Raw genomic sequence first — 23,962 nt, 5'->3', positions numbered from 1 at the left:
GCCTGCTCTATGATACGGTGTCCCTGCCCATGGCAGGGAGGTTTGATATGGGAAAAGGTCTAGAGAACACAGAGTGTAGAAACCTAGTTAAATCATTAACTATGTGAGCATTAATATCAAGCATCATAGTATCACAGTATCATCAGGGTTGGAAGAGACCTCACAGATCATCAAGTCCAACCCTTTACCACAGAGCTCAAGGCCAGACCATGGCACCAAGTGCCACATCCAACCTTGCCTTGAACAGACCCAGGGACGATGACTCCACCACCTCCCCGGGCAGCCCATTCCAGTGTCCAATGACTCTCTCAGGGAAGAACTTTCTCCTCACCTCCAGCCTAAATTTCCCCTAGTGCAGCCTGAGGCTGTGTCCTCTCCTTCTGGTGCTGGCCACCTGAGAGAAGAGAGCAACCTCCTCCTGGCCACAACCACCCCTCAGGTAGTTGTAGACAGCAATAAGGTCACCCCTGAGCCTCCTCTTCTCCAGGCTAAACAATCCCAGCTCCCTCAGCCTCTCCTCGTAGGGCTTCTGCTCAAGGCCTCTCACCAGCCTCGTCACCCTTCTCTGGACACGCTCAAGCATCTCAGCATCCCTTTTAAACTGGGGGGCCCAGAACTGAACATAGTACTCAAGGTGTGGTCTAACCAGTGCAGAGTACAGGGGCAGAATGACCTCCCTGCTCCTGCTGACCACACCATTCCTGATGCAGGCCAGGATGCCACTGGCTCTCTTGGCCACCTGGGCACACTGCTGGCTCATGTTCAGGCAGGTATCAATCAGTATCCCCAGATCCCTCTCTGTCTGGCTGCTCTCCAGCCACTCCGACCCCAGCCTGTATCTCTCCATGGGGTTGTTGTAGCCAAAGTGCAGCACCCTGCACTTGGAGCTATTGAACCCCATCCCACTGGACTCTGCCCATCTGTGCAGGTGGTCAAGGTCCCGCTGCAGAGCCCTTCTGCCCTCCAACCCAGCCACATCTGCCCCCAGCTTAGTGTCATCTGCAAACTTGCTGATGACTGACTCCATGCCCTCATCCAGATCATCTATGAAGATGTTAAAGAGGATGGGGCCCAGCACTGATCCCTGAGGGACACCACTAGTGACTGGCCGCCAGCTGGATGTGGCACCATTCACCACCACTCTCTGGGTCCGGCCCTCCAGCCAGTTCCTAACCCAGCACAGAGTGTTGCCATCCAAGCCATGGGCTGACAGCTTAGCCAGCAGTTTGATGTGGGGGACAGTGTCAAAGGCCTTGCTGAAGTCCAGATAGACCACATCCACAGGCCTCCCCACATCCACCAAGCAGGTCACCTGATCATAGAAGGAGATCAGGTTGGAGAGGCAGGATCTGCCCTTCCTAAACCCATGCTGGCTGGACCTGAGCCCTTTGCCATCCCTCAGGTGCGCTCTTATCACCCACAAGATAACCTGCTCCATCAGTTTCCCTGGCACTGAGGTCAGGCTGACAGGTCTGTAGTTCCCAGGTTCCTCCATCCGACCCTTCTTGTGGATGGGGACCACGTTGGCCATTTTCCAGTCTCCTGGGACCTCTCCGATGAGCCAGGACTGCTGGAAAATGATGGAGAGCAGCTTGGCCAGCTCAGCTGCCAGCTCTCTCTGCACCCTGGGATGGATCCCATCTGGCCCCATGGACCTGTGGGCGTCCAGATGGCTCAGCAGGTCCTGAACTAATTCTTCATGAATTTCCAGGGGAACACACCGCTTCCCCTACTTCCAGAGGTGATACACCCTCTTTTTTTCCCCCAATTCCTTCAGGAGCTCTTTACTCATCCAGGCTGGTCGCCTTCCCCGCCAGCTCATCTTTCGGCACATGGGAACTGCCAGCTCCTCTGCCTTCAAGAGCTCCTGTTTAAAGTAGGTCCAACTATCCTAGACCCCTTTGTTCTCAAGGACTGCTGCCCAGGGGACTTTGGAAATAAGTTTCCTAAGCAAATTGAAGTTTGCCCTCCGAAAGTCCAAGGTGTGGGTTTTGTTGTAGTGCCTCCCTACCTCCCTGCATATTGAAAACTCCACTAACTCGTGATCACTACACCCCAGGCAGCCTCCCACTGCCACATCTCCTACCAGCCCTTCTCTGTTGGAGAGCAGCAGGTCAAGCTCAGCTTGACCCCTAGTAGGCTCACTTAACAGCTGGGACATGAAGCTGTCCCCCATGCACTCTAGAAATCTCCTAGACTGTCTCCTCTCTGATGAATTAAGTTCCCAGCAGATATCTGGCAGGTTAAAGTTGCCCACAAGGACAAGATCTGATCTTGAGACAGCCTCCAGCTGTTTGTAAAATATCTCGTCTGTTTCCTCATCCTGGTTGGGTGGTCTATAACAGACTCCAACCAGGATGTCAGATTTATTAGTCCTCCCTCTGATTTTAACCCACAAGCTCTCAACCCCTTCATCCCTCACCTCAAGCTCAGTGGCATGGAGTGACTCCCTAGTATACAGAGCCACTCCTCCTCCTCTTCTCCCTTGCCTATCTCTCCTGAAGAGGCTGTATCCCCCCACTATAGCACTCCAACCATGCCTGTCATCCCACCAAGTTTCTGAAATGGCAACTATATCATAGTCACCCCGGTGGACCAGGACTTCCAATTCCTCCTGCTTGTTACCCAAGCTGCGTGCATTGGTGTAGATGCACTTCAGCTGGGCTCTGGGTTCCCCAATTGTCCCTAGTTTCCTTCCCACTCTCTCCTTCTCAGAGACAGTAATTGCCTCACCCACCCCCTTCAGACCTAGTTTAAAGCCCGCCTAATGAGCCCTGCCAACTCCAGTGCCAGGACTCTCCTGCCCTTCCTAGACAATTGCACCCCATCATGATCAAGCAGGTCTGGCGCAGTAAAAGTTCCCCCGTGGCCACAGAAGCCAAAATGCCGCCGCTGGCCCATGTCCAGACAAGGGCCACGAGGATGCTCAGAGGGCTACTATGAGGACTGACTAAAAGAGTTGTGGCTGGAGGAGGCTGCCAAGTGATCTTCTTGTGGCCTTCCAGTATCTGAAGGGGGCCTACACAAAAGCTGAGGAGGGACTTTTTAGGCTGTCAGGGAGTGACAGGAATAGGGGGAATGGAGCAAAGCTGGAGGTGAGGAGATTCAGTGTGGCCAAAAGGAGGAAGCTGTTGAGCATGAGAGTGGTGAGAGGCTGGAATGGATTGCCCAGGGAGGTGGTTGAGGCCCCATGGCTGGAGGTGTTTAAGGCCAGGCTGGATGAGGCTGTGGGCAGCCTGCTCTAGGGTAGGGTGCCCCTGGGCATTGCAGGGGGTTGGAACTAGATGATCCTTGTGGTCCCTTCCAACTCTGACTGATTCTACAACTACTGAATATTAACTTCTCCACTCAGAGAAGTGAAGATTCTAATTTAAATGAACATGGGGGTTACATATAATGGGGGTACACATAGTAGGCAGATCGGCAAGACAGTAAATCCTGAGTACTTCAGCCAACTGGGAAAGAGATAGAGAAATCTGTGTCCAGGAATTTAGGCTAAAAGGGACGTTGGGCCTTCCTGAAGTTTGAGACACCCTGTAGGTATCTGTCCTGTGGACACTTCCTTTATCTCAATAAAGTTTCACAGGACTCCTCCGTCTCCATTGTGAACAAACTTCTAAACTGGACTAATTTTCCTTTGTATGCGTTTGAGCCTAGCTAGAATGTTTTGGTGAGAAGAATTAGATGATATGCTATGAAAAGGAAACAATGGTGATGTCTGCTGCACTCATAGGCTTGCTGAGATGTACATAAACAACATAAACATAGATAACACAGTTGTTCTCTGTCTGGGCTTTGGGCTGAACTTCTCTCTCCAACCTACCCTGCCATCCGTGTGACTAATCCACCTGCTTCCTAACCCCCCTGGCCGACCCTCAAAACTACCTTAAACATAAGGCAAGATCTTGGAAAGAGTTGAGGGACAGGGGGAATGTGGAAGGGTGGTTGAGAGCCCCTTCTGGGGACTCAGGTTTCTGGGAGGAGAGTTGTGTTTCTGTATTCCTTTTTAACTTGTCTATCTCTGTCTGTAGCTGTATATATTGTAGAGATCTGCTTGTATATTGTGCTAAGCTGTAAATATAAAGCTTCATTCAATTTCCAGAGCCACTGAGTCTAGTCTAGGTGATTTTCCAAAGTGTGTTGGGGTGAGTAACACCCAAACCTTCGCATCCTTACATCCTAAAATTCTGTTTCCTTAAAGTCCAGCACGTACACGATGAAGGACAGGAGCCTTCCATTAATGCCTATTCTTACCTGTCCTGGCATCAAACAGCTGGTTGGCCTCCAGGTCTGTGAAGGTGCTGAAGCAAATGGGGCATTTAAACGAGGCGCGATTGGTGGAGTCTCTTTCATCTGTCTCAATTCTCCTCCTCATGTGGTCCAGCTTGTATTTCACCACATTAACCAGAAGGCGGTAGTTGATGAAATAGTAGTTATGACGAGTGGTTTTGCCATCTGGAGCTGTCTCTACCCTCATCCTGCATTTGATGAACTTGTCACCCTTCAGGGTGTTGAGGACAGCGCGCAACTGCTTCCTATCAAACTTCAGAAGCTCTAACATGTCTTCTTCCTTCACACAGGGGTTCCTGATGAGAATGTCCAGAGCCAAAGCATGTTCAATGCCATAAAAGCCACGCACCACATATTTAGCGAGGCGTTTAAGAGCTGCTGGGACCTCAGTGAGGACGTCCGGGTCAGTCATAGCAGGTTCAGATATTAAGCTTCATGTATACTGCAATGAGAAAAAAAAAAAGCATGAATTCTTGCTGTGTGTTTCTCAAAATCCATGCAGAGACCAGAATGACGCATCTTACACCAGTGTGGTGCATAAAGTCAGTAACATTTATTGAAGCTAAGAGTGATGCTTGCATAGTGGTTACTACAACGTGTACAATTCTGATAGGTTACATAGCAGAAATATGGGCTGTCCACACACCTAGAGGCAGAGCTGACAGGCCAGCCCCCTAAATCCCCCCCGTCCAGCTAACTTTGCAGATAGCAGCTTCTCTGCCAAACTTCTCAAGGTTATTTTCCCTGCAGCTGCGCTCCCTTATCAAAATAACCTAACATTACCCATCCTGCTCTCCTTATTTCAAACTGCTCAATCCTGCCCAAACCCCAACAGATTCTTAGCTAGTCTGCTGACTTCAGAAGCGTTCATTTATCTTATTCAGAGCTAAAAGAATGTAGTGTTTTCCATTCCTCTTTCCCAAGCCACTTACCATTTCCTGAAGGTGTTAATGGCCAATGCTATAGAAGAATAACTAGGAAATGGTACTGCTGCTTCCTCACACTATGATGGAAAACTAAAAGAAGTGTCCTTTTGTACAGCAGATTTACTTTCTACTCAGTCACAGCTAACAAAGCTGGAGTAAGAAAGTTGTCAGCTCAGCTCAGCTCCAATAGCCAGTTTCATGGAATCAACCAGGTTATAAGACACCTCCAAGACCATCCAGTCCAACCTAGCACCCAGCCCCACCAAATCAACTAGATCGTGGCACTAAGTGCCTCAGCCAGGCTTTGCTTCAACACCTGCGGGGATGGCAACTCCACCACCTCCCTGGGCAGCCCATTCCAATGCCAATCACTCTCTCTGGCAACAACTTCCTCCTAACATCCAGCCTAGACCTCCCCCAGCACAACTTCAGACTGTGTCCCCTTGTTCTATTAATGGGTGCCTGGCAGAAGAGACCAACCCCCACCTGGCTACAGCCTCCCTTCAGGTAGTTGTAGACAGCAATGAGGTCACCCCTCAGCCTCCTCTTCTCCAGGCTGCACACCCCCAGCTCCCTCAGCCTCTCCTCACAGGGCTGTGTTCCAGGCCCCTCTCCAGCCTTGTTTCCCTTCTCTGGACACGTTCCAGTATCTCAATATCTCTCTTGAATTGAGGAGCCTAGAACTGGACACAGCACTCAAGGTGGTGTCTGAGCAGTGTTGAGTACAGGGGAACAATAACCTCTATTGTCCTGCTTGCCACACTGTTCCTGATCCAGCCCAGGATGCCATTGGCTCTCTTGGCCACCTGGGCACACTGCTGGCTCATCTTCAGTTACTATCTACCAGTACCCCCAGGTCTCTTTCTGCCTGGCTGCTCTCCAGCCACTGTTCCCAGCTTATTCATGCTTTCTAACAAACACCATTACAGAAACACTGTATTTTCATTTAATTTTTCTTCATCTTAACATCCAATGGTCATGACAATTACATGCTTCTGTGACATACATGGGATCATATATAAGATTGAACCATGAAAAGAATTCCTCATATTGCCACCCCTGCCACAGGCATAGCCGAAAATTAAACCCCCCAGTAAACAACTAACAGCAGTGACCCTTCTGAAGCAGCCAGTTTTGTCCATGGGAGAAATAAAGGGAAGCAGCTCCACAAGACATAAAGGTTTACTCTTATTTTACAGGGTGTTTTTTTGCCTTTTTCCCTCCACTACATCGGTAAGCAATAACAAAATTCCCCTCCACTCCTAATGCACTTGGATTTCCATGTTCAAAATAAGCATGAAATATGCAGTTATACTTCTAGTTAACTTCAAATACTTTTGATACAAGACTCCTATGCAGGTTTAAGATATGAATAACCATTTCTTAAGCATAAGGATTCTTCAAATGAGGAAAAAAATAATCTCATCACTGAAGTTCTGCTTGTCGTTACCAAGCATTTTTTATTCTGTGAACTGATATAAATAGTAAAATTGCCAATCTCAAGTTTTACTTCCATTAGATATTTCACCAAATCTTCCCAGCATTCAAGTGTCAAATAAAGGAAAGAGTGACAGCACAAGATAACACTCGCAGATCAGGATGGTTATCCTATTTTCTTCATAGCTGTCCTGGAAGGCTGACAGGCCTATTAGATGTCCTGCCTTGCCCCACCCTTCTGCTGATGGAGGAAGCAAAGGTGGAAAGAAAACAAAGGCTTGGGCCATTATGACCACTCCCAAAGTGATAAACAGGTAGCCACAGGTCTTTAGACACTTGTCATCTTGTCCAAATAAGGATGAGCAAGCCCTGGGGTCACATAATACGGTCAGTTTTGCAAATGCCATTCTGATTGGTGAATCTCTGTGGCCAAAGGAGCCATTACAATTGGGCAAATAATATAAATGGAATGACAGAATCAGTCAGGGTTGGAACGGACCAGAAGGATCATCCAGTTCCAACCCCCCTGCCATGCCCAGGGACACCCTACCCTAGAGCAGGCTGCCCAAAGCCCCATCCAGCCTGACCTTAAACACCTTCAGGAATGAGGCCTCAACCACCTCCCTGGGAAACCCATTCCACACTCTCACCACTCTCATGCTCAACAACTTCCTCCTCACCTCCAGCTTTGCTTCATTTCCCCTAGTCCTGTCACTCTCTGAAAGCCTAAAAAGTCCCTCCCCAGATTTTTTTATAGGCCCCCTTCCTAGATATTGGAAGGCCACAAGAAGGTCACCTGGGAGCCTCCTCTTCTGCAGACTGAACAGCCCCAACTCTTTCAGTCTGTCCTCATAGCAGAGCTGCTCCAGCCCTCTGAGCATCCTCGTGGCCCTTTTCTGGACATGCTGCAGCATCTCCACATTCCCCTTGTCACAGGGGCTCCAGAACTGGATGTAATACTCCAGGTGGGGTCTCGGCAGAGCAGAGTAGAGGGGGAGAACGGAGCTAAGCTGCAAGCAGCTGAGCTGCTTCTGCCTCAGTGTATGCTGCTTCTGCCTTACTGCCTCTGCCTCACTGCTCTTGGACAACATGTGCTCTGCTTCATGATTCAGACTAGCTTAGCCTGATGTTCTGGACTTGAACTACCTGCAAACTTAAGTGCCTCAAATTTCCCAGGAGAAGGCATTTAAGTGCCTCACAACATGGCAAGTGCCACCAACATGGTGCTCTCGCACATCTGCAAGAGATCCTGCCAGGCACCTTTGCAAACTTCTGTGCCAAGAGGAACCAGGATCAAGTCAGAGATCATCTGCCTCTTTCCCAGCACCCTGGGAAGATCTGGAAGCCTCTCAACAGCTGAGCAGTTCCAACATTGACACAAAGGAGTCAGAGACTACGTTGTAATTTCTACTCCAACACAGTGAGTAGCAAAGACTTTCCCTAGGGCTCAAGGCTGCCTATTTATAAATGAGTCAAAACCATTCAGTGGATAAACTTTTCCAATTTTTCTGATTCTCATAAATTAATGAATTGCCCAGAAGCATCCTTTTGAAGATTTTCCTGACTGAAATAGAACCCAAATTCAACTAATTTGTATATAGTTGTGGGCAGGGTTGTCTGGAAATAAAAATAACTACATATTTTATAATCCCTGCCTCATTAATTTCCCCAACTAAATCAATAGCCATCACAGAATCTGTAACATTCTTTTTGAAAAACACTATTACACAACTCCTCTGTACTCCCCATGCTAAGATGTTCTCCTGAAATCACCAAGTTCTACATGCATCCAAGCACCTGATGACTGACTTCCATCACCTAAGGCTGTGGTCAAATCTGTGATCATACATCATAACGGTCTGATGGATTGATGTTTTGGAATTTTTGGGGGGAGTGGGGTTTTTTTTTGTTTGTTTTGGGATTTGTTAGTTGTTTTATTTTCATTTATTTGGGTTTTTTTCAATGAGAACCACTGCCCTCACTCTGAGTAACACTGTCCACTGAAGTTTCACTTCTTTTTAACCCCTACCCACTCCTGCAGCCAAGGAGGTGTGTTCATCTCAAAGGTTATAGCCAGTACAACTGCAAAGCAATTAGGCTGTGGATTCATGGCACTTAACAGTAAGTAAATTAGGATTGCCCTGTCTTTTTCTACCTTTTTGATAAGAAAAAAAAACCCAGCACTTTGAATTCTTTATTTTAAGGCAATTCCTCACCCGAGCTTTTCTTTTTCTCCCAGGACCAAGAGGTATTCACAGTGAATTAGCTGTAGAACAAGTAGGCTGGATGTTAGGATGTTCTTGCCAGAGAGAGTGATTTGGCTTTGGAATGCCACCTCCTGTGCTGCCCAGGGAGGTGGTGGAGGCACCCTCCCTGGAGGTGTTGAAGCAAAGCCTGGCTGAGGCACTTAGTGCCATGATCTAATTGATTGGACAGGGCTTGCTGCTAGGTTGGACTGGATGATCTTGGAGGTCTCTTCCAACCTGGTTGATTCTATGATTCTAAGTTCTTCACAAAGAGAGTGATTGACACTGGAATGGGCTGCCCAGGGAGGTGGTGGAGTCGCCATCCCTGGAGATGTTGAAGTAAAGCCTGGATGAGGCACTTAGTGCCATGGTCTAAGTCAATTGGACAGGACTGGTTGCTAGGTTGGACTGGATGATCTTGGAGGTGTCTTCCAGCCTGGTTGATTCTATGATTCTAAGTACTTCTAGAGTCAACTAGCTTTCTTTGGCATGGCAAATATTTAATACTTTATTCTCACATAAAGGCCAGTTGATATTATAGAGCTTTGTATTAGAAGTAAGAGAGTTAGCAATAAGGGATGTCCCATCTCAAATTTGCTATAGAGTATTTTTGATACTGTAAGTCAGATCCAATCTGAGCATCGTCACAGGACATTGTCTCTGAAAATCAATTTAATTTGGTTGGTATTGTTAAAGTCTTTCAGTCACTTAATGATAAATCTTGCTTTTGACTGAATCTGTCAGCAAGATGCTGATACTATAAATCAACGTCAATGCAGAAGCTGGCTAGAAGCCTGTATTTATTCAAATTGATTATCTCTTATTCAGAGTTTAAGCGCAGTCTAACATTAAGATCAATTTTAAATACAACCTGGCACTGCAGAAGAGCTTTAAAAAGTCACATTTTTTAAAGTCAAAGGGTTTTTTTAAGTGCAGATCTCAAAACCAGCCAGCCAACCAAATCATTCCCTCCTCTATCAATTCACTGTCTCTTAAAATTTCCATACAACAAACTTGGAGATGAGACTTGAAGGGGGGAGTACAGTGACCTTCAGAATATCAGTTGTAACCAAAAAAGAGATTTCTCATCTGAGAGTTGACGGGAAACATTTTCTCTGCAAGAATCTCATTGAGAAGACAGCTGCAGATATCCATAGCAGCTTTCCAAACAGAATTAAGATACTATTTCCTGAAAATTGCAAACAGCTTAAAATGAGAACTACAAGAGACCAGTAAATAAAACCACCTCTAAGAGTTGGTTTTCCTTTGGCCTCCAGCAACAGCTAGAGATTTAGTAACATTTCTTAATGCAAATCATAGAAGAGAATCATAGAATCAGTCAGGGTTGGAAGGGACCACAAGGGTCAGCTAGTTCCAATACCCCCTGCCATGCTCAGGGACACCCTACCCTAGAGCAGGCTACCCACAGCCTCATCCAGCCTGGCCTTAAACACCTCCAGCCATGGGGCCTCAAACACCTCCCTGGGCAACCCATTCCACGCTCTCACCACTCTCATGCTGAACATGTGCTTCCTCCCCACAGCCACTCTGAATCTCCCCACCTCCAGCTTTGCTCCATTCCTCTAGTGCTGTCACTCTCTGGTAGCCTAAGAAGTCTCTCCTCAGCTTTTTTGTAGGCCCCTTTTAGATACTGGAAGGCCACAAGAATGTCACCTCACAGCCTTCTCTTCTCCAGACTGAACATCCCCAACTCTTTCAGTCTGTCCGCATAGCAGAGCTGCTCCAGCCCTCTGAGCATCCTCGTGGCCCTTGTCTGGACATGCTCCAGCATCTCCACATCCTTCACACTATCACAGTATCATCAGGGTTGGAAGAGACCTCACAGATCATCAAGTCCAACCCTTTACCACAGAGCTCAAGGCCAGACCATGGCACCAAGTGCCACATCCAACCTTGCCTTGAACTGCCCCAGGGACAGCGACTCCACCACCTCCCTGGGCAGCCCATTCCAGTGTCCAATGACTCTCTCAGTGAAGAACTTTCTCCTCACCTCAAGCCTAAATCTCCCCTGGCACAGCCTGAGGCTGTGTCCTCTTGTTCTGGCGCTGGCCACCTGAGAGAAGAGAGCAACCTCCTCCTGGCCACAGCCACCCTTCAGGTACTTGTAGACAGCAATAAGGTCACCCCTGAGCCTCCTCTTCTCCAGGCTAAACAATCCCAGCTCAAGGTGTGGTCTAACTAGTGCAGAGTACAGGGTCAGGATGCCACTGGCTCTCTTGGCCACCTGGGCACACTGCTGGCTCATGTTCAGGCAGGTATCAATCAGTATCCCCAGATCCCTCTCTGTCTGGCTGCTCTCCAGCCACTCCGACCCCAGCCTGTATCTCTCCATGGGGTTGTTGTAGCCAAAGTGCAGCACCCTGCACTTGGAGCTATTGAACCCCATCCCACTGGACTCTGCCCATCTGTGCAGGCAGTCAAGGTCCCGCTGCAGAACCCTTCTGCCTTCCAATTCAGTCACATCTGCCCCCAACTTGGTGTCATCTGCAAACTTGCTGATGACTGACTCCATGCCCTCATCCAGATCATCTATGAAGATGTTAAAGAGGATGGGGCCCAGCACTGATCCCTGAGGGACACCACTAGTGACTGGCCGCCAGCTGGATGTGGCACCATTCACCACCACTCTCTGGGTCCGGCCCTCCAGCCAGTTCCTAACCCAGCATAGACTGTTGCCAGGGGGGTTAGGAAGCAGAAGGATTAGTTACACAGACAGCAAGTTAGGGAGAGAAGGGAGGCAGCCAAAGCCAAAGAGCAACTGTGTTATTTATGTTTGTGTTCTTGTTCTTATACATCTCAGCGAGCCTACGAGTGCAGCAGACATCATCATTGTTTCCTTTTCACAGTGTATCATCTAATTCCTCTCACCAAAATATCCCAGCTAGGCTCAAACTAGCACATAATCACATTCTCATTTAATTGAGGTTATGCTGATCAAAGCCATGAGAGGCGCATATACCACTGCCACAACTGACCAGACCAATGTATTGGTTCTCTAGGAAAAGCTGACATCTAGGCGGCACTCTGCCTTGAAGAGCTCCAGGCTACTGCATATGAGCTCCAAATCTTTACTGCGTTTCACCAAGGAAGTCAGCCAGTGAACCAGCTCACAATGGTAATCCATTGCCACAAGAATATCAGTACAAAATCAAAAAGCAGGGGACTTCACCATGGTATACCTGAGCAGTAATTCCACCTTCCATTGAAGCAGTAAGTCCAACCTGAATTAATTAGGTGTGCAAAGAACTATAACAACACTTCTTAATAAGGTTTGAATGGACGTGCATCTATTTCATAATAACGTCTGCACTGACCTTAATAATTTAGGAACATCAGGAGATACTGTCAGAATAAAAACAGAAGAAAACCAACAGCCAAGACATAGTAAGAACCTACAGCATCCATCACAAAGCACACCGGATAGGATGGGAATTCAAAACCACCTAAATGAAAAATTTAAACATGGGCTTTATTGAGACAGCTGATGGGGAATTGTTCTGGGTAGTACAGGATTATAGTTTGATATCATGGACAGAGCAGGAATATTTAGGGCTGCTCACCATTCAGAGTAGGACAGCAACCCTAAATAGACAGTTTAAACATGGGCTTTATTGAGATAGCTGATGGGGAATTTTTCTAGGTAATTACAGGAGTATAGTTTGGTATTATGGACAGAGCAGGAATATTTAGGGCTGCTCTCCTATGGTATGAGAGTAGGACAGCAACCCTAAATAGACAGTTACAGGGTTTAAAACAGAAAAAAAAATTTGGTAAATGTACTAGTAGAAAAGACCACATTGAGAAGACAGACCTAAAGCCATGGCATACAATCAGTTTTGTTTGGTTAAGAAAAATCAGGGTCCATACAGTGTGCAAAATCATAACCAAGGAAAATTCATGAGACATAGGTCTTGAGTGTAACTAGATGCCAAAAAGGAAATGGAGAGGACAGCAAATGACTGCAAAAACCCACATGAAGGGACCAAGACCATATGAAGTTAGAAATTCAACCAAGTGAACTCCATGGGTCAGGACTTTGGTGATGAAATATCAGAAATGAATGAGGGGACACAGTCTCAAGTTGTGCCAGGGTAGGTATAGGTTGGATATTAGGAGGAAGTTCTTCACAGAGAGAGTGATTTCCCATTGGAAAGGGCTGCCCGGGGAGGTGGTGGAGGCACCGTCCCTGGAGGCCTTCAAAAAAAGACTGGATGAGGCACTTAGTGCCATGGTCTAGTTGATTGGATAGGGCTGGGTGATAGGTTGGACTGGATGATCTTGGAGGTCTCTTCCAACCTGGTTGATTCTATGATTCTATGCACAGAGATTGCAAGAACTCTTCTGTGACCTCTAAGAGGAACGGTGCTAAGGATGTTGATTCTGTTCTTCTGCCTTTCCTGACTAAATCCAAGATAGAAGATGAAAGAAGTTACAATGTAGATGGAAATAGAATTACAAGTTATGAAAGAGTAATTTGCTGACTGGCTTAATCTGAATTTTTAACTCAAACTGAATGTCACCTTCTTTTAACTTGTAGGTTTGAGGCTGATATCAATTCTGTTAGTAATGCACAGCAAAAATGGTGTAGTTGACTGGATAGGACTGGGTGATAGGTTGAACTGGATGATCTTGGAGGCCTTTTCCAACCTGGTGTACTAGTTTGAAGCTAGCTAGAACGTTTTGGTGAGAAGAATTAGATTACAGGCTGTGAAAAGGAAACAATGGTGATGTCTGCTGCACTCACAGGCTTGCTGAGATGTTTAAGAACAAGAACACAAACATAGATAACACAGTTGCTGTCTGGGCTTTGGGCTGAACTTCTCTCTCTCTCTCTAACCTAAACTGCCGTCTGTGTGACTAATCCATCTTCTTCCTATACCCCCTGTCTGACTCTCAAAAAACTACCTTAAACACAAAGCAAGATGTGGGGTAAGGTAGAGGAGTGGAAGGTGGAAGGGTGGCTGGCAGCCCCTCCTGAGTCCCCAGGTTTCTGGGAGGGCTGTTGTGCTTCTGTATTACCTTTTAACTTGTCTATCTCTGTCTATAGCTGCATAGATTGTAAATATCTGCTTGTATATTGTGCTAAGCTGTAAATAAAAAGCTTCGTTCAATTTCCAGAGCCACTGAGTCTAGTCTGGGTGATTTTACAAAGTGGAGGCTGGGGGGGCAGTAACACCCAAACCATCACACCTGGTTGATTCTATGATTTCAAGTCTCCTTGTTCATGTATCTGACAAGGTAAACATTTTAAAAGCAGGATATTGTAAAAGGCAGCACATCATTCTTCAGACTTATATGTAATGCAAACCTTTTACAACACCTCGCATCTTTTCTGGATGAAAACTTCAGAGCTGCAGGGTTGGCTGGAAACCTCAGTGTATCAGACATGCTGTTCATATTTGGAAAGGTGCCTCTTATTTTTTGCCGCACATCTAAATTGCTACTACCCTATTTCATTAAATCTTTGGAGACCAAATTTGAAGCTAGCTGGGATATTTTGGTGAGAAGAATTAGATGATAGGCTGCGAAAAGGAAACAATGGTGATGTCTGCTGCACTCACAGGCTTGCTGAGATGTATAAAAACATGAACACAAACATAAATAACACAGTTGCACTCTGGCTGCCAGCACTTTTCTCCCTAACTTGCTGCCTGTGTAACTAATCCTTCTGCTTCCTCACCCCCCTGGATGATTCTCCGAACTCACCTTGAATGTAAGGCAGAGCCTGGGATAAGGTAGAGGGGTGGAAAGGTGGAAGAATGGCTGGGAGCCCCTCCTGGGGACTCTGGCTGTTGTGTTTCTGTATTACTTTTCAACTAGTATACTACTGTCTATAGCTGTATGGATTGTAAATACCTGCTTGTATATTGTGCTAAGCTGTAAATATAAAGCTTCATTCTTTAATTTCCAGCATGGCTGAGTCTAGTCTAGGTATTTTCTTAAGTGTCGGGGGGGGACAGGTAACACCCAAACCATCACATAATGTAAGACTTTTTTAATAAGCAATAAAAATCAACTAGCTTACACCATTGACATAGCTTCTTAAATTAAAAGAAAAAAAATATGAATAAAGGCCCTCATCTATACATGTAAAACAGGCTTCCAGGAGCTAGGGTGTACCACCCATCATTCCAGCAGTCACTTGCAAACATCAGATCCTAGATTTGCAACTCTCTCACTGTAATAAAATTTGAAACTATGCTTTTAAGAAAATGATGAGGTTAAGTCAAGAAGAGTAATTCTGAACCTTCCTGAGTACAGGGAAGAAAGGCACAAATTCAACAACTGTGGTGAGATAACAAGCTGCCAAGATTTTAGATGTCTGTACCATGTAACCTCAGTTGCTACTCATCCTTTCCATGAAATGACACAGAACCTTCCATTTTCAAGTCTGGGCTTTTCCACCTCTCTTTGTAGTCAGTGGATGATCTGTGCAGTATGTCCCTGTTATCCAGAACTGCCTTTATCGCACATCACTTACAAACCCAAAGTCTCCTGGTATTTTATCAAAAGCTTACTGAAGTCCATTCTCCTGGAGACTTCAGGAACACTGATGCTCAGCTTTCCTCCTGTACCAACCTTAAGGTGAAATCCTGTATTTTCATAGAAAGACTTACCCTGAAATACTAAAGCAGAAAAGAACAATCTGCTTTCACTCAAATCCTACCTTCTCGTTGGCACAAACTAAAAGTAAAATGCCACAGGCATGGAAGCATGTATCACACCTTAAGGTGAAATCCTGTATTTTCATTACAAGACTTACCCTGAAGTATTAAAGCAGAAAAGAACAATCTGGTTTCACCTAACTCTTACCTTCTTGTTGGCACAAACTATAAGCAAGATGCCACAGACATAAAAGCATTTTCTTCTCCTGAGGTGAAAAGTTGTGCTGTGGATGCACACAGGAAGGCTGAAGAGTCTCACTGAAATTACCATGCTTTCACCTAATTTCACGAGTGAAAAATACATGAAGCCAGATGTGATTTGGGGACAAGGCCTAACCATGAACAATGCAGGCTTGGGACCCAATTCTGTACAGGGTTAACCCTCCAGGGGGAGTGACCTTGAACCTGACCCTAGGTGGTCTTGACCCCCCCACAGGGGTGGGTCTGAACACTACCAGGTGATGGTTAGCCCACTCCCCCTTCCTGTCTAAAGATCCATAAAAGCAGGGGGACTTCCTTTTTTCACACTCTCTCTTCGCTCCCTGCCTCCCTGCTTACCAGCATCACCATCCTGCTCCTGGTTCTCTTTGTTTTACCACAGGACCACCACCCACAAGACAGACAAAGCCATCACCATCAAAACCGGGTTCTATTTACACATTCTGTATTTGTTTTCCCTTCTTTATACCTTTGTAACTTCCCTACCTCAGATAAATTTTTAATTTATAGTTAAACTTTTCTTTTTAACTTCCAAATCGACTGAGATTTATTTATTTGGGTGTGCTTACCTTTTCCTTTCCCTACATCTAATTCCTTTCTTTTGGGAAAGAAGGGGGAAGAGGGAAGGGCACTCAATAGTTATTTGGTTCTATCAAATTTATTTGAGTCTCTGGGAATTTAAATTAGAACCAAGACAATTAATTTGGCATCTCAACATGGGGCTAGGTAGAAAAGAATTATTTTAGACAAGATTTGGAAGTTAAAAATTGATGTTTTGAGAGTTTTAATAGTCCAAGCATTTGGATGGCTATTTTGGTCACGGATTTTAAAGTTCCTAACATATCATGTTTCCTGGATAATGATTGATATGGTTTGGGAATATTCTAAGCATTTGCCTATGCAGGTGTATGCATAATTTCTGAATTCTGTTGGAAAGCTAACCATTTTTGGGAATGCTTCTGAAACACAGAACAACTCTGAGAATGTGTGCTTGTGCTAGTTTGAAGCAAGCTAGAATGTTTTGGTAAAAGAACTAGATAACGGGCAGTGAAATGAAAAACAATTGTGTCTCCGTCTCTCACAGTCACGCTGAGAACTCTGGAAAGAAGAAGTAAAACATTCTCCATTTTGTCTTTTCATTCTGCCTTTGCCTTCAGACCTAGTCACATCTCATTAACCCTGCTGCCACTAATCTTGCTCCCTAACCTCTTGGCTGCACCTCTCTTCTTTCTGAGAACTGGAGTAAGGTTGAGAGGGCAAGCGGAGGTGTTGGGGTGGTTTGAGAGCCCCTCCTGGGGACTCAGGTTTCTGGGAGAGGAGTTGTGCTTCTGTATTGTTTATCCTTTGTGTATTTCTGTATATAACTGTATATATTGTAAATAGCTGCCTGTATATTTGCTGCTGTAAAATAAATAGCTTCATTTATATTCCTGGAGGCCATCTGAGTTAGCTGGGGCAAATTCAAAAGTGTGGGGGGGCGGGTAAAAGCCCAAACCATCACAGTGCTGGGACACAGAAGGTCCTGACATTTGGGGGGAAAACAGTACTTGCTGGCAGTTTTTGCATTGTGTTTAAATGTGATTCAGAGAGGTTTTATTGCAGTTTTAACCTGGAGCACATGCAAGCCACGTTAAGCCGTGGCCATCGGGACCTTTGGAAAAGAGATAAGCAGGGGGAGGGGTGGCCCGCCCAGTACTTGCCACTGCTGTGGCTGTAGCTGCGGGAGCTCTCAGACTGGTCCAGAAGGCCACGATGTAGCATGTCCCTGCCCCGAGCGTGACTCCGCCCCAGGTCCCAGCCTGAGCTCCGCCCCAGCCTCAACCCCCACAGACAACCAGCCCCAATACTATTGCCCTTGCCCCTGTGGCAACGCACAGAACGAAATCACTAAAGACTAGCCCTTTCCCAGACACGGATCCAGCAGAAGGAAGCTCTGTGGGAACCAGAACCCCCCAGCAACATGCACCAGATGGGAATGGATCTGAAAGCAAAGTGGTACTGATCAGCTTGATGCCCAGAAAAAGAGATCAGGCAAACGCAGAAGGAGTACGCCAGAGCCAATGGGCAATCTCTTGAGCTGCTGGGATGGAGGAGAAGAAACCATGGACTTAGATCAGAGGGAAGCTAAGCAGTTGGGGTCCTTGTCAAGGGATGGGGATGCGGCTCCACCCCGAACTTTACCCCAAGCCCTGGCCCCACAGCCAAGCCCTGTCTGTCTGGCGCCTATCACCATGTGGCAAACTGAAATAACCCCGAGCCCTTCCCCAGACACAGACCCAGGGCAAGCAAGCTCTCAGGGAACCAGTACCACCCAGCAATATGCACCAGCTGGCAATGGATCTGAAAATGGAGTTATAGTTATCAGCTCTATGCCCAGAAAGGAAATCAGAAAGGCAAGGCAGGAATATGCTAGAGCAAACAGACAATCTCGTTTAGCCTGGCTTTTGAGCTGCTGGGATGGTAGGAGCAGAAACCATGGACTTAGATCAGAGAGAGGCTAAGCAGTTAGGGTCCTTGTCGAGGGATGGGGGTGTAGATAAAGAGCTGGAGAGACTGGATGGCACACACACACTTCGGGCCAGACTACTCACAGCTGTGAGATACAGATACCCCTCCAAGGATGACATGATCTTCCCTCCCCTTAAGTGGACAAATATGAAACAGGGTATCGCGTACCTGAGGCAAATGGCTGTACAAGAGATAATCTATGGAGATGGCCAAATGCCTCTGGACCCAGATGATGTCCCTGTGAAGCCAGTCCTCCTAAAGAAATTGACCCAAGGTGCCCCTTCAACATACGCACACACACTGGGAGCACTGCTGTTGGGCACAGACCCCAACAATCTTCCAATTAAATGGGAATGTTAATGACCTGAGGCAGTATGAAGACAGTGTCTCCAGAAAGGCCTGGATATCAGCTGTGGCAACCCTTACCCAGGAGACAAAAGAGCTTAAAGCCTCTGTCTCTGAACTGCAGAAGGCAGAGGATGATTACCCTTCACCTTCTGAACATGTACAGGTCTCAGCTGTAAGGAACACACACCGTCATAGGAGAGCAGTCCAAGCAGACAGGGGACACCCAGGGGCTCACTGTGGAAAACACTGCGTGAACACGGGGAAAACATAGACAAATGGCATGGCCAGCCCACCTCAGCTCTATCGGCCAAAGTGAGGGAACTGCAGGGTGCACACACAGGGAATAACTCCTCCAGAAGAGGGGTTGCTCCTGTGTCCCACAGGCAACCCTCTCTCCCAAGGAGTGGTCCTACCAGTAATTCAGATCCATAAGCCTCATGTGGTCACAGTGCTCAGCATTAGAGGTGCCCTGTCTCCAGCCAGGCGGAGAAGTGGGACAACAGAGTGTATTAGGACATGTCTGTGAAATGGCCTGGCACTTCTGAAGCCAAGAAGTACTGAGCTTTGGTAGACACTGGTGCCCAGTGCACTCTGATACCCTCCAGCCATAGGGGGACAGAAACTATCACAGTCTCAGGAGTCACAGGGGGATCACAGGAATTGACTATGTTGCAGGCTGAGATAAGCCTCACTGGGAATGTGTGGGAGAAGCACACCACAGTGACTGGTCCTGATGCACCTTGCATCCTGGGGATTGACTTTCTCCGGGAAGGGTATTTTAAAGATCCGAAAGGGAACAAGTGGGCATTTGGCACAGCAGCTGTAGAGACTGCAGACAAAGACCATCTGTCTATCATGCCTGGCTTGCCAGATGACCCTCCTGTGGTTGGTACCCACAAGGTGGAGGATGTCAAGCTACCCATTGCTTCTCATGCAATTCATCGCAGGCAATACCACACCAACAGGGGCTCCCTGCTGCCCATACAGCAGCTGATTCGCCACCTGGAGCAGCAGCTTGTCATCAGCAAGAGCCACTCACCCTTCAACAGCCCAATATGGCCAGTGTGGAAGGAGAATGGGGAAAGGAGACTGACTGTGGACTTCAGAGGCCTGAATGAAGTGACTCCTCCAATCAGCGCAGCTGTGCCTGATATGTTGGAGCTCCAGTATGAACTGGAGTCAAAGGTGGCCAAATGGTATGCCACAATTGACATTGGTAATGCTTTCTTCTCCATCCCCATTGCAGAAGAATGTAGGCCTCAGTTTGCCTTCACCTGAAGAGGAGTCCAGTACCACTGGAACAGACTACCTCAAGGGTGGAAGCACAGCCCTACAATCTGCCACAGCATCATCCAGACCGCACTGGAGAAGGGTCAAGCTCCTGAACACCTGCAATTCATTGATGACATCATTGTATGGGGTGAGACAGCAGACGAGGTCTTTGAAAAGAGTGAGAAGATCATTAATATCCTTTTGGATGCTGGTTCTGCCATCAAGAGGAGCAAAGTGAAAGGGCCTGCCAGAGAAATCCAGTTCCTGGGAGTTTGATGGTAGGATGGCTGACACCACATCCCCATGGATGTGGTGAATAAAGTGACCAATATGGTGGAACCCACTAACCAGAAGGAGACACAATCCTTCCTGGGGTTTGTGGGCTTTTGGAAGATGCACATTCCCGGGTACAGCCAAATTGTGAAACCCCTCTTTGATGTCACATGAAAGAGAAATAAATTTGAGTGTGGACCTTAACAGCAGGTGGCATTTGGCCAGATCATGCCACAGCCTTGGGACAAGTTTAAACCATCCCAGAACTTGAGAACATGTCTAGGCTAGATATTAGGAGGAAGTTGTTGCCAGAGAGAGTGATTGGCATTGGAATGGGCTGCCCAGGGAGGTGGTGGAGTCACCCTCCCTGGAGGTGTTGAAGCAAAGCCTGGCTGAGGCACTTAGTGCCATGGTCTGGTTGACTGGCTAGGGCTGGGTGCTAGGTTGGCCTGGATGATCTTGGAGGTCTCTTCCAACCATTCTCTACACAGCAGCTGGTGAGAATGGTCCTAGCTGGAGCTTATGACAGAAAGCTCCTGGTGAAACACGAGGCCACCCACTTGGGTTCTGGAGCAAGGCGTACAAAGGTTCAGAGGCCAATTATACCCCCACAGAGAAGGAAATCCTAGCTGCCTATGAGGGAGATAAAGCTGCTTCTGAGGTAATTGGGACAGAGTCACCACTCCTTTTAGCTCCAAGGTTTCCAGTCCTGACTTGGATGTTTAAGGTAAAGAGTTCAACTCCACACCATGCCAAGGATGCCACATGGTGTAAGTGGGTGGCTCTAATAACTCAGAGAGCTAGGATGGGGAGCCTGAAGCGCTCAGGCATTGTGGAAGTCATCACAAACTGGCCAGAGGGCACTGACTTTGGAAAACCAGCAGAAGAGAAGGTAGTGACCCATGCTGAGGAAGCCCCCCCATACAGTGACCTTCCTGCAGAGGAAAAGGGATATGCTCTCTTCACAGATGGATCCTGCCCTCTTGTAGGCAGCAAGCGGAGATGGAAGGCTGCTGTCTGGAACCCTACATGCAGAGTTGCAGAGGCAAAAGACAGAGAAGGCGAATCCAGCCAATATGCTGAGGTAAAGCCATTCAGCTGGCCCTGGACACTGCAGAACAAGAACAGTGGCAAGTGCTATACATCTATGCTGACTCATGGATGGTAGCAAACGCCTTATGGGGGTGGCTGAAGGAATGGAAGCGAAATGAATGGCAGAGAGAAGGGAAGCCTATTTGGGCTGCTGACCTCTGGTAAGACATTTCTGCATGCCTGGACAACCTACCAGTTAAAATCAGACACATCAGTGCTCACATCCCCAAGAGCAGAGCCACTGAAGATCAACAGCACAACCACCAAGCTGACTTGGCTGCCCACATCTCCCAGATAGACCTGGACTGGAAACACAAAGATGAACTGTTCCCAGCTCGGTGGGCTCATGAGTCTTCTGGCCACCAAGGAAGAGATGCCACATACCAATGGGCCCATTACACATCCATGACATACCCATAGATGCCATAGCCCAGATTATCCATGACTGTGACATCTGTGCCACCATAAAGCAAGCTAAGCACATGAAGCCTTTCTGGTATGGGGGACAGTGGTCAAAATATAAGTATGGGGAGGCCTGGCAGATCGATTACATTACTCTGCCTCAATCTTGCAGTGCTAAACAGTATGTGCTAACCATGGTGGAGGGAAACACGGGGTGGCTGGAAACCTACCCCGTACCTCATGCTACTGCCCATAATACCATTCTGGGTCTGCAGAGTGACATCCTGTCGACATGTGGTACCCCAGAGAGAACAGAGTCAGGCAATGGGACCCATTTCAAGAACAACCTCGTAAGCAGTTGGGCAAAAGAGCATGGGATAGAATGGGTTTATCACAAGCTGCAGGAAAGATTGAGTGTCACAACGGCCTGCTGAAAACCACCCTGAAAGCTATGGGTATTGGAACCTTCAAAAACTGGGAGAGATACCTAGCAGAAGACACCTGGCTGTTGAACAGCAGGGGATCAGTCAACAGACCTGGTCCTGCTCAGTCTGCCCTATTGCCCATAGTTGAGGATGATGGAGTTCCTGTGGTCTGTGAAAGGACTGTTTACAATTGGAGCTGTAGACAAAAAATGGTGCACAGCATTTACTCCAAAGCACAAATTGAGGCTGGGCAGGGACTGGCTGGAGAGCAGCCCTGAGCAGAGGGACTTGGGGGCACTGCTGGACCAGAAGCTCAACATGAGCCAGCAGTGTGAACTTCCAGCCCGGAGGGCCAACCAGATCCTGGGCTGCATCAGGAGAAGTGTGGCCAGCAGGGCAAGGGAGGTGATTCTCTCCCTCCACTGAGCTCTGGTGAGACTCCACCTGAAATACTCTATCTAGTTCTGCAGCCCCTATGACAAAAGGGATGTGGAGATGCTGGAGCATGTCCAGAAAAGGGCCATGAGGATGATGGGAGGGCTGGAGAAGCTCTGCTATGAGGACAGACTGAAAGACTTGGGGCAGTGCAAGCTGGAGGAGGCTCACAGGTGATCTTCTTGTGGCCTTCCAGGACCTGAAGGGGGCCTCCAAAAAAGATGGGGAGGGACTTCTGAGGCCCTCAGGGAGTGACTGGACTAGAAGGAAGGGAGCAAAGCTGGAGGTGGGGAGGTTCAGACTGGGTATGGGGAGGAAGTTGTTGAGCGTGAGAGTAGTGAGAGGCTGGAATGGGTTGCCCAGGGAGGTGGTTGAGGCCCCATGGCTGGAGGTGTTTAAGGCCAGGCTGGATGAGGCTGTGGGCAACCTGCTCTAGGTTAGGGTGTCCCTGCCCATGGCAGGGGGCTTGGAACTAGATGATACTTATGGTCCCTTCCAACCCTGACTGATTCTGTGATTGTATTCAAGGCCAATCTTGATGGCAAGAAGAGTGAAGGCAGAAGTTCCTTGTCACTGCTTAAGTCAAATTACATCCTCCCATAAAGAAGTCTTTCTTTTCCTTTCCAGCCTTCAACCATAATCCCCTCCCACTCTGCACTAATTTTGCCAGTTGTCTGTTCCTACAGAAAGATGAACCAAGCTTATAAAAAGTGAAAAAAATCATATGTCAAAAATGTAGGGTGTTTTGGAGGGAAAGCAAGGGGGAAAGGTTCAAGAACCAAAACATTTATGCTACCAGTCTAGAGCCTATGCAAAGTAGAGAGAAGAATGCACATCTCGGGCTGCAGAATGCAGCTTTCCTCAAGTGGTAGCAAGAACATTTAACTGACTCAATTGAAGCATGAAGTTACTAAAACACTTTAACCACAGGTATCAAGAACTATTACAGTTTGAACATATACCAACAGAATCACATCTATTATTTCAGCCATTATACAAAATGGCTCTTGTATAATGAATCATAGAATCAACAGGTTGGAAGAGATCTCCAAGCTCATCCTGTCCAACCTATCACCCAGCCCTGTCCAATCAACTAGACCATGGCACTAAGTGCCTCAGCCAGCTGTGTTCCAGGCTTCTTGCCACTTCATTGCCCTTCTCTGGACACATTCCAGTATCTCAAAATCTCTCTTGAATTGAGGAGCCCAGAACTGGACACAGCACTCAAGGTGTGGCCTGACCAGTGTTGAATACATGGGTACCTCCCTTGTCTTACGGGCCACCCTGTTCCTGATTCAGGCCATGAAGTGGTAATGTTGGGCTTTTTTTTTTTAAGGGAAGAAATAAGACTGTTCCTCATTACTATCAAGCTAAAACCTCACACTTACACTGAAGTACAGTGG

General features: G+C 47.3%; 1 protein-coding gene across 1 annotated transcript in view; it reads right to left on the bottom strand.

The window, feature by feature from the left end:
• Positions 1–23,962, bottom strand: part of GTF2E1 (general transcription factor IIE subunit 1) — a 118,918-nt gene that overhangs the window by 93,399 nt on the left and 1,557 nt on the right. The window contains exon 2 of the mRNA XM_064143382.1: positions 4,255–4,732. Within this exon, the coding sequence (XP_063999452.1) occupies positions 4,255–4,702 (448 nt within the window). The 5' untranslated portion in view covers positions 4,703–4,732. The remainder of the gene's footprint in view (positions 1–4,254; positions 4,733–23,962) is intronic.

The sequence above is a fragment of the Pogoniulus pusillus genome, chromosome 5 (genome assembly GCF_015220805.1).
Source record: "Pogoniulus pusillus isolate bPogPus1 chromosome 5, bPogPus1.pri, whole genome shotgun sequence".
Classification (NCBI taxonomy): domain Eukaryota; kingdom Metazoa; phylum Chordata; class Aves; order Piciformes; family Lybiidae; genus Pogoniulus; species Pogoniulus pusillus.
The sequence above is the reverse complement of the archived record's forward strand: the minus strand, read 5'-3'. Positions and strand labels throughout refer to the sequence as shown.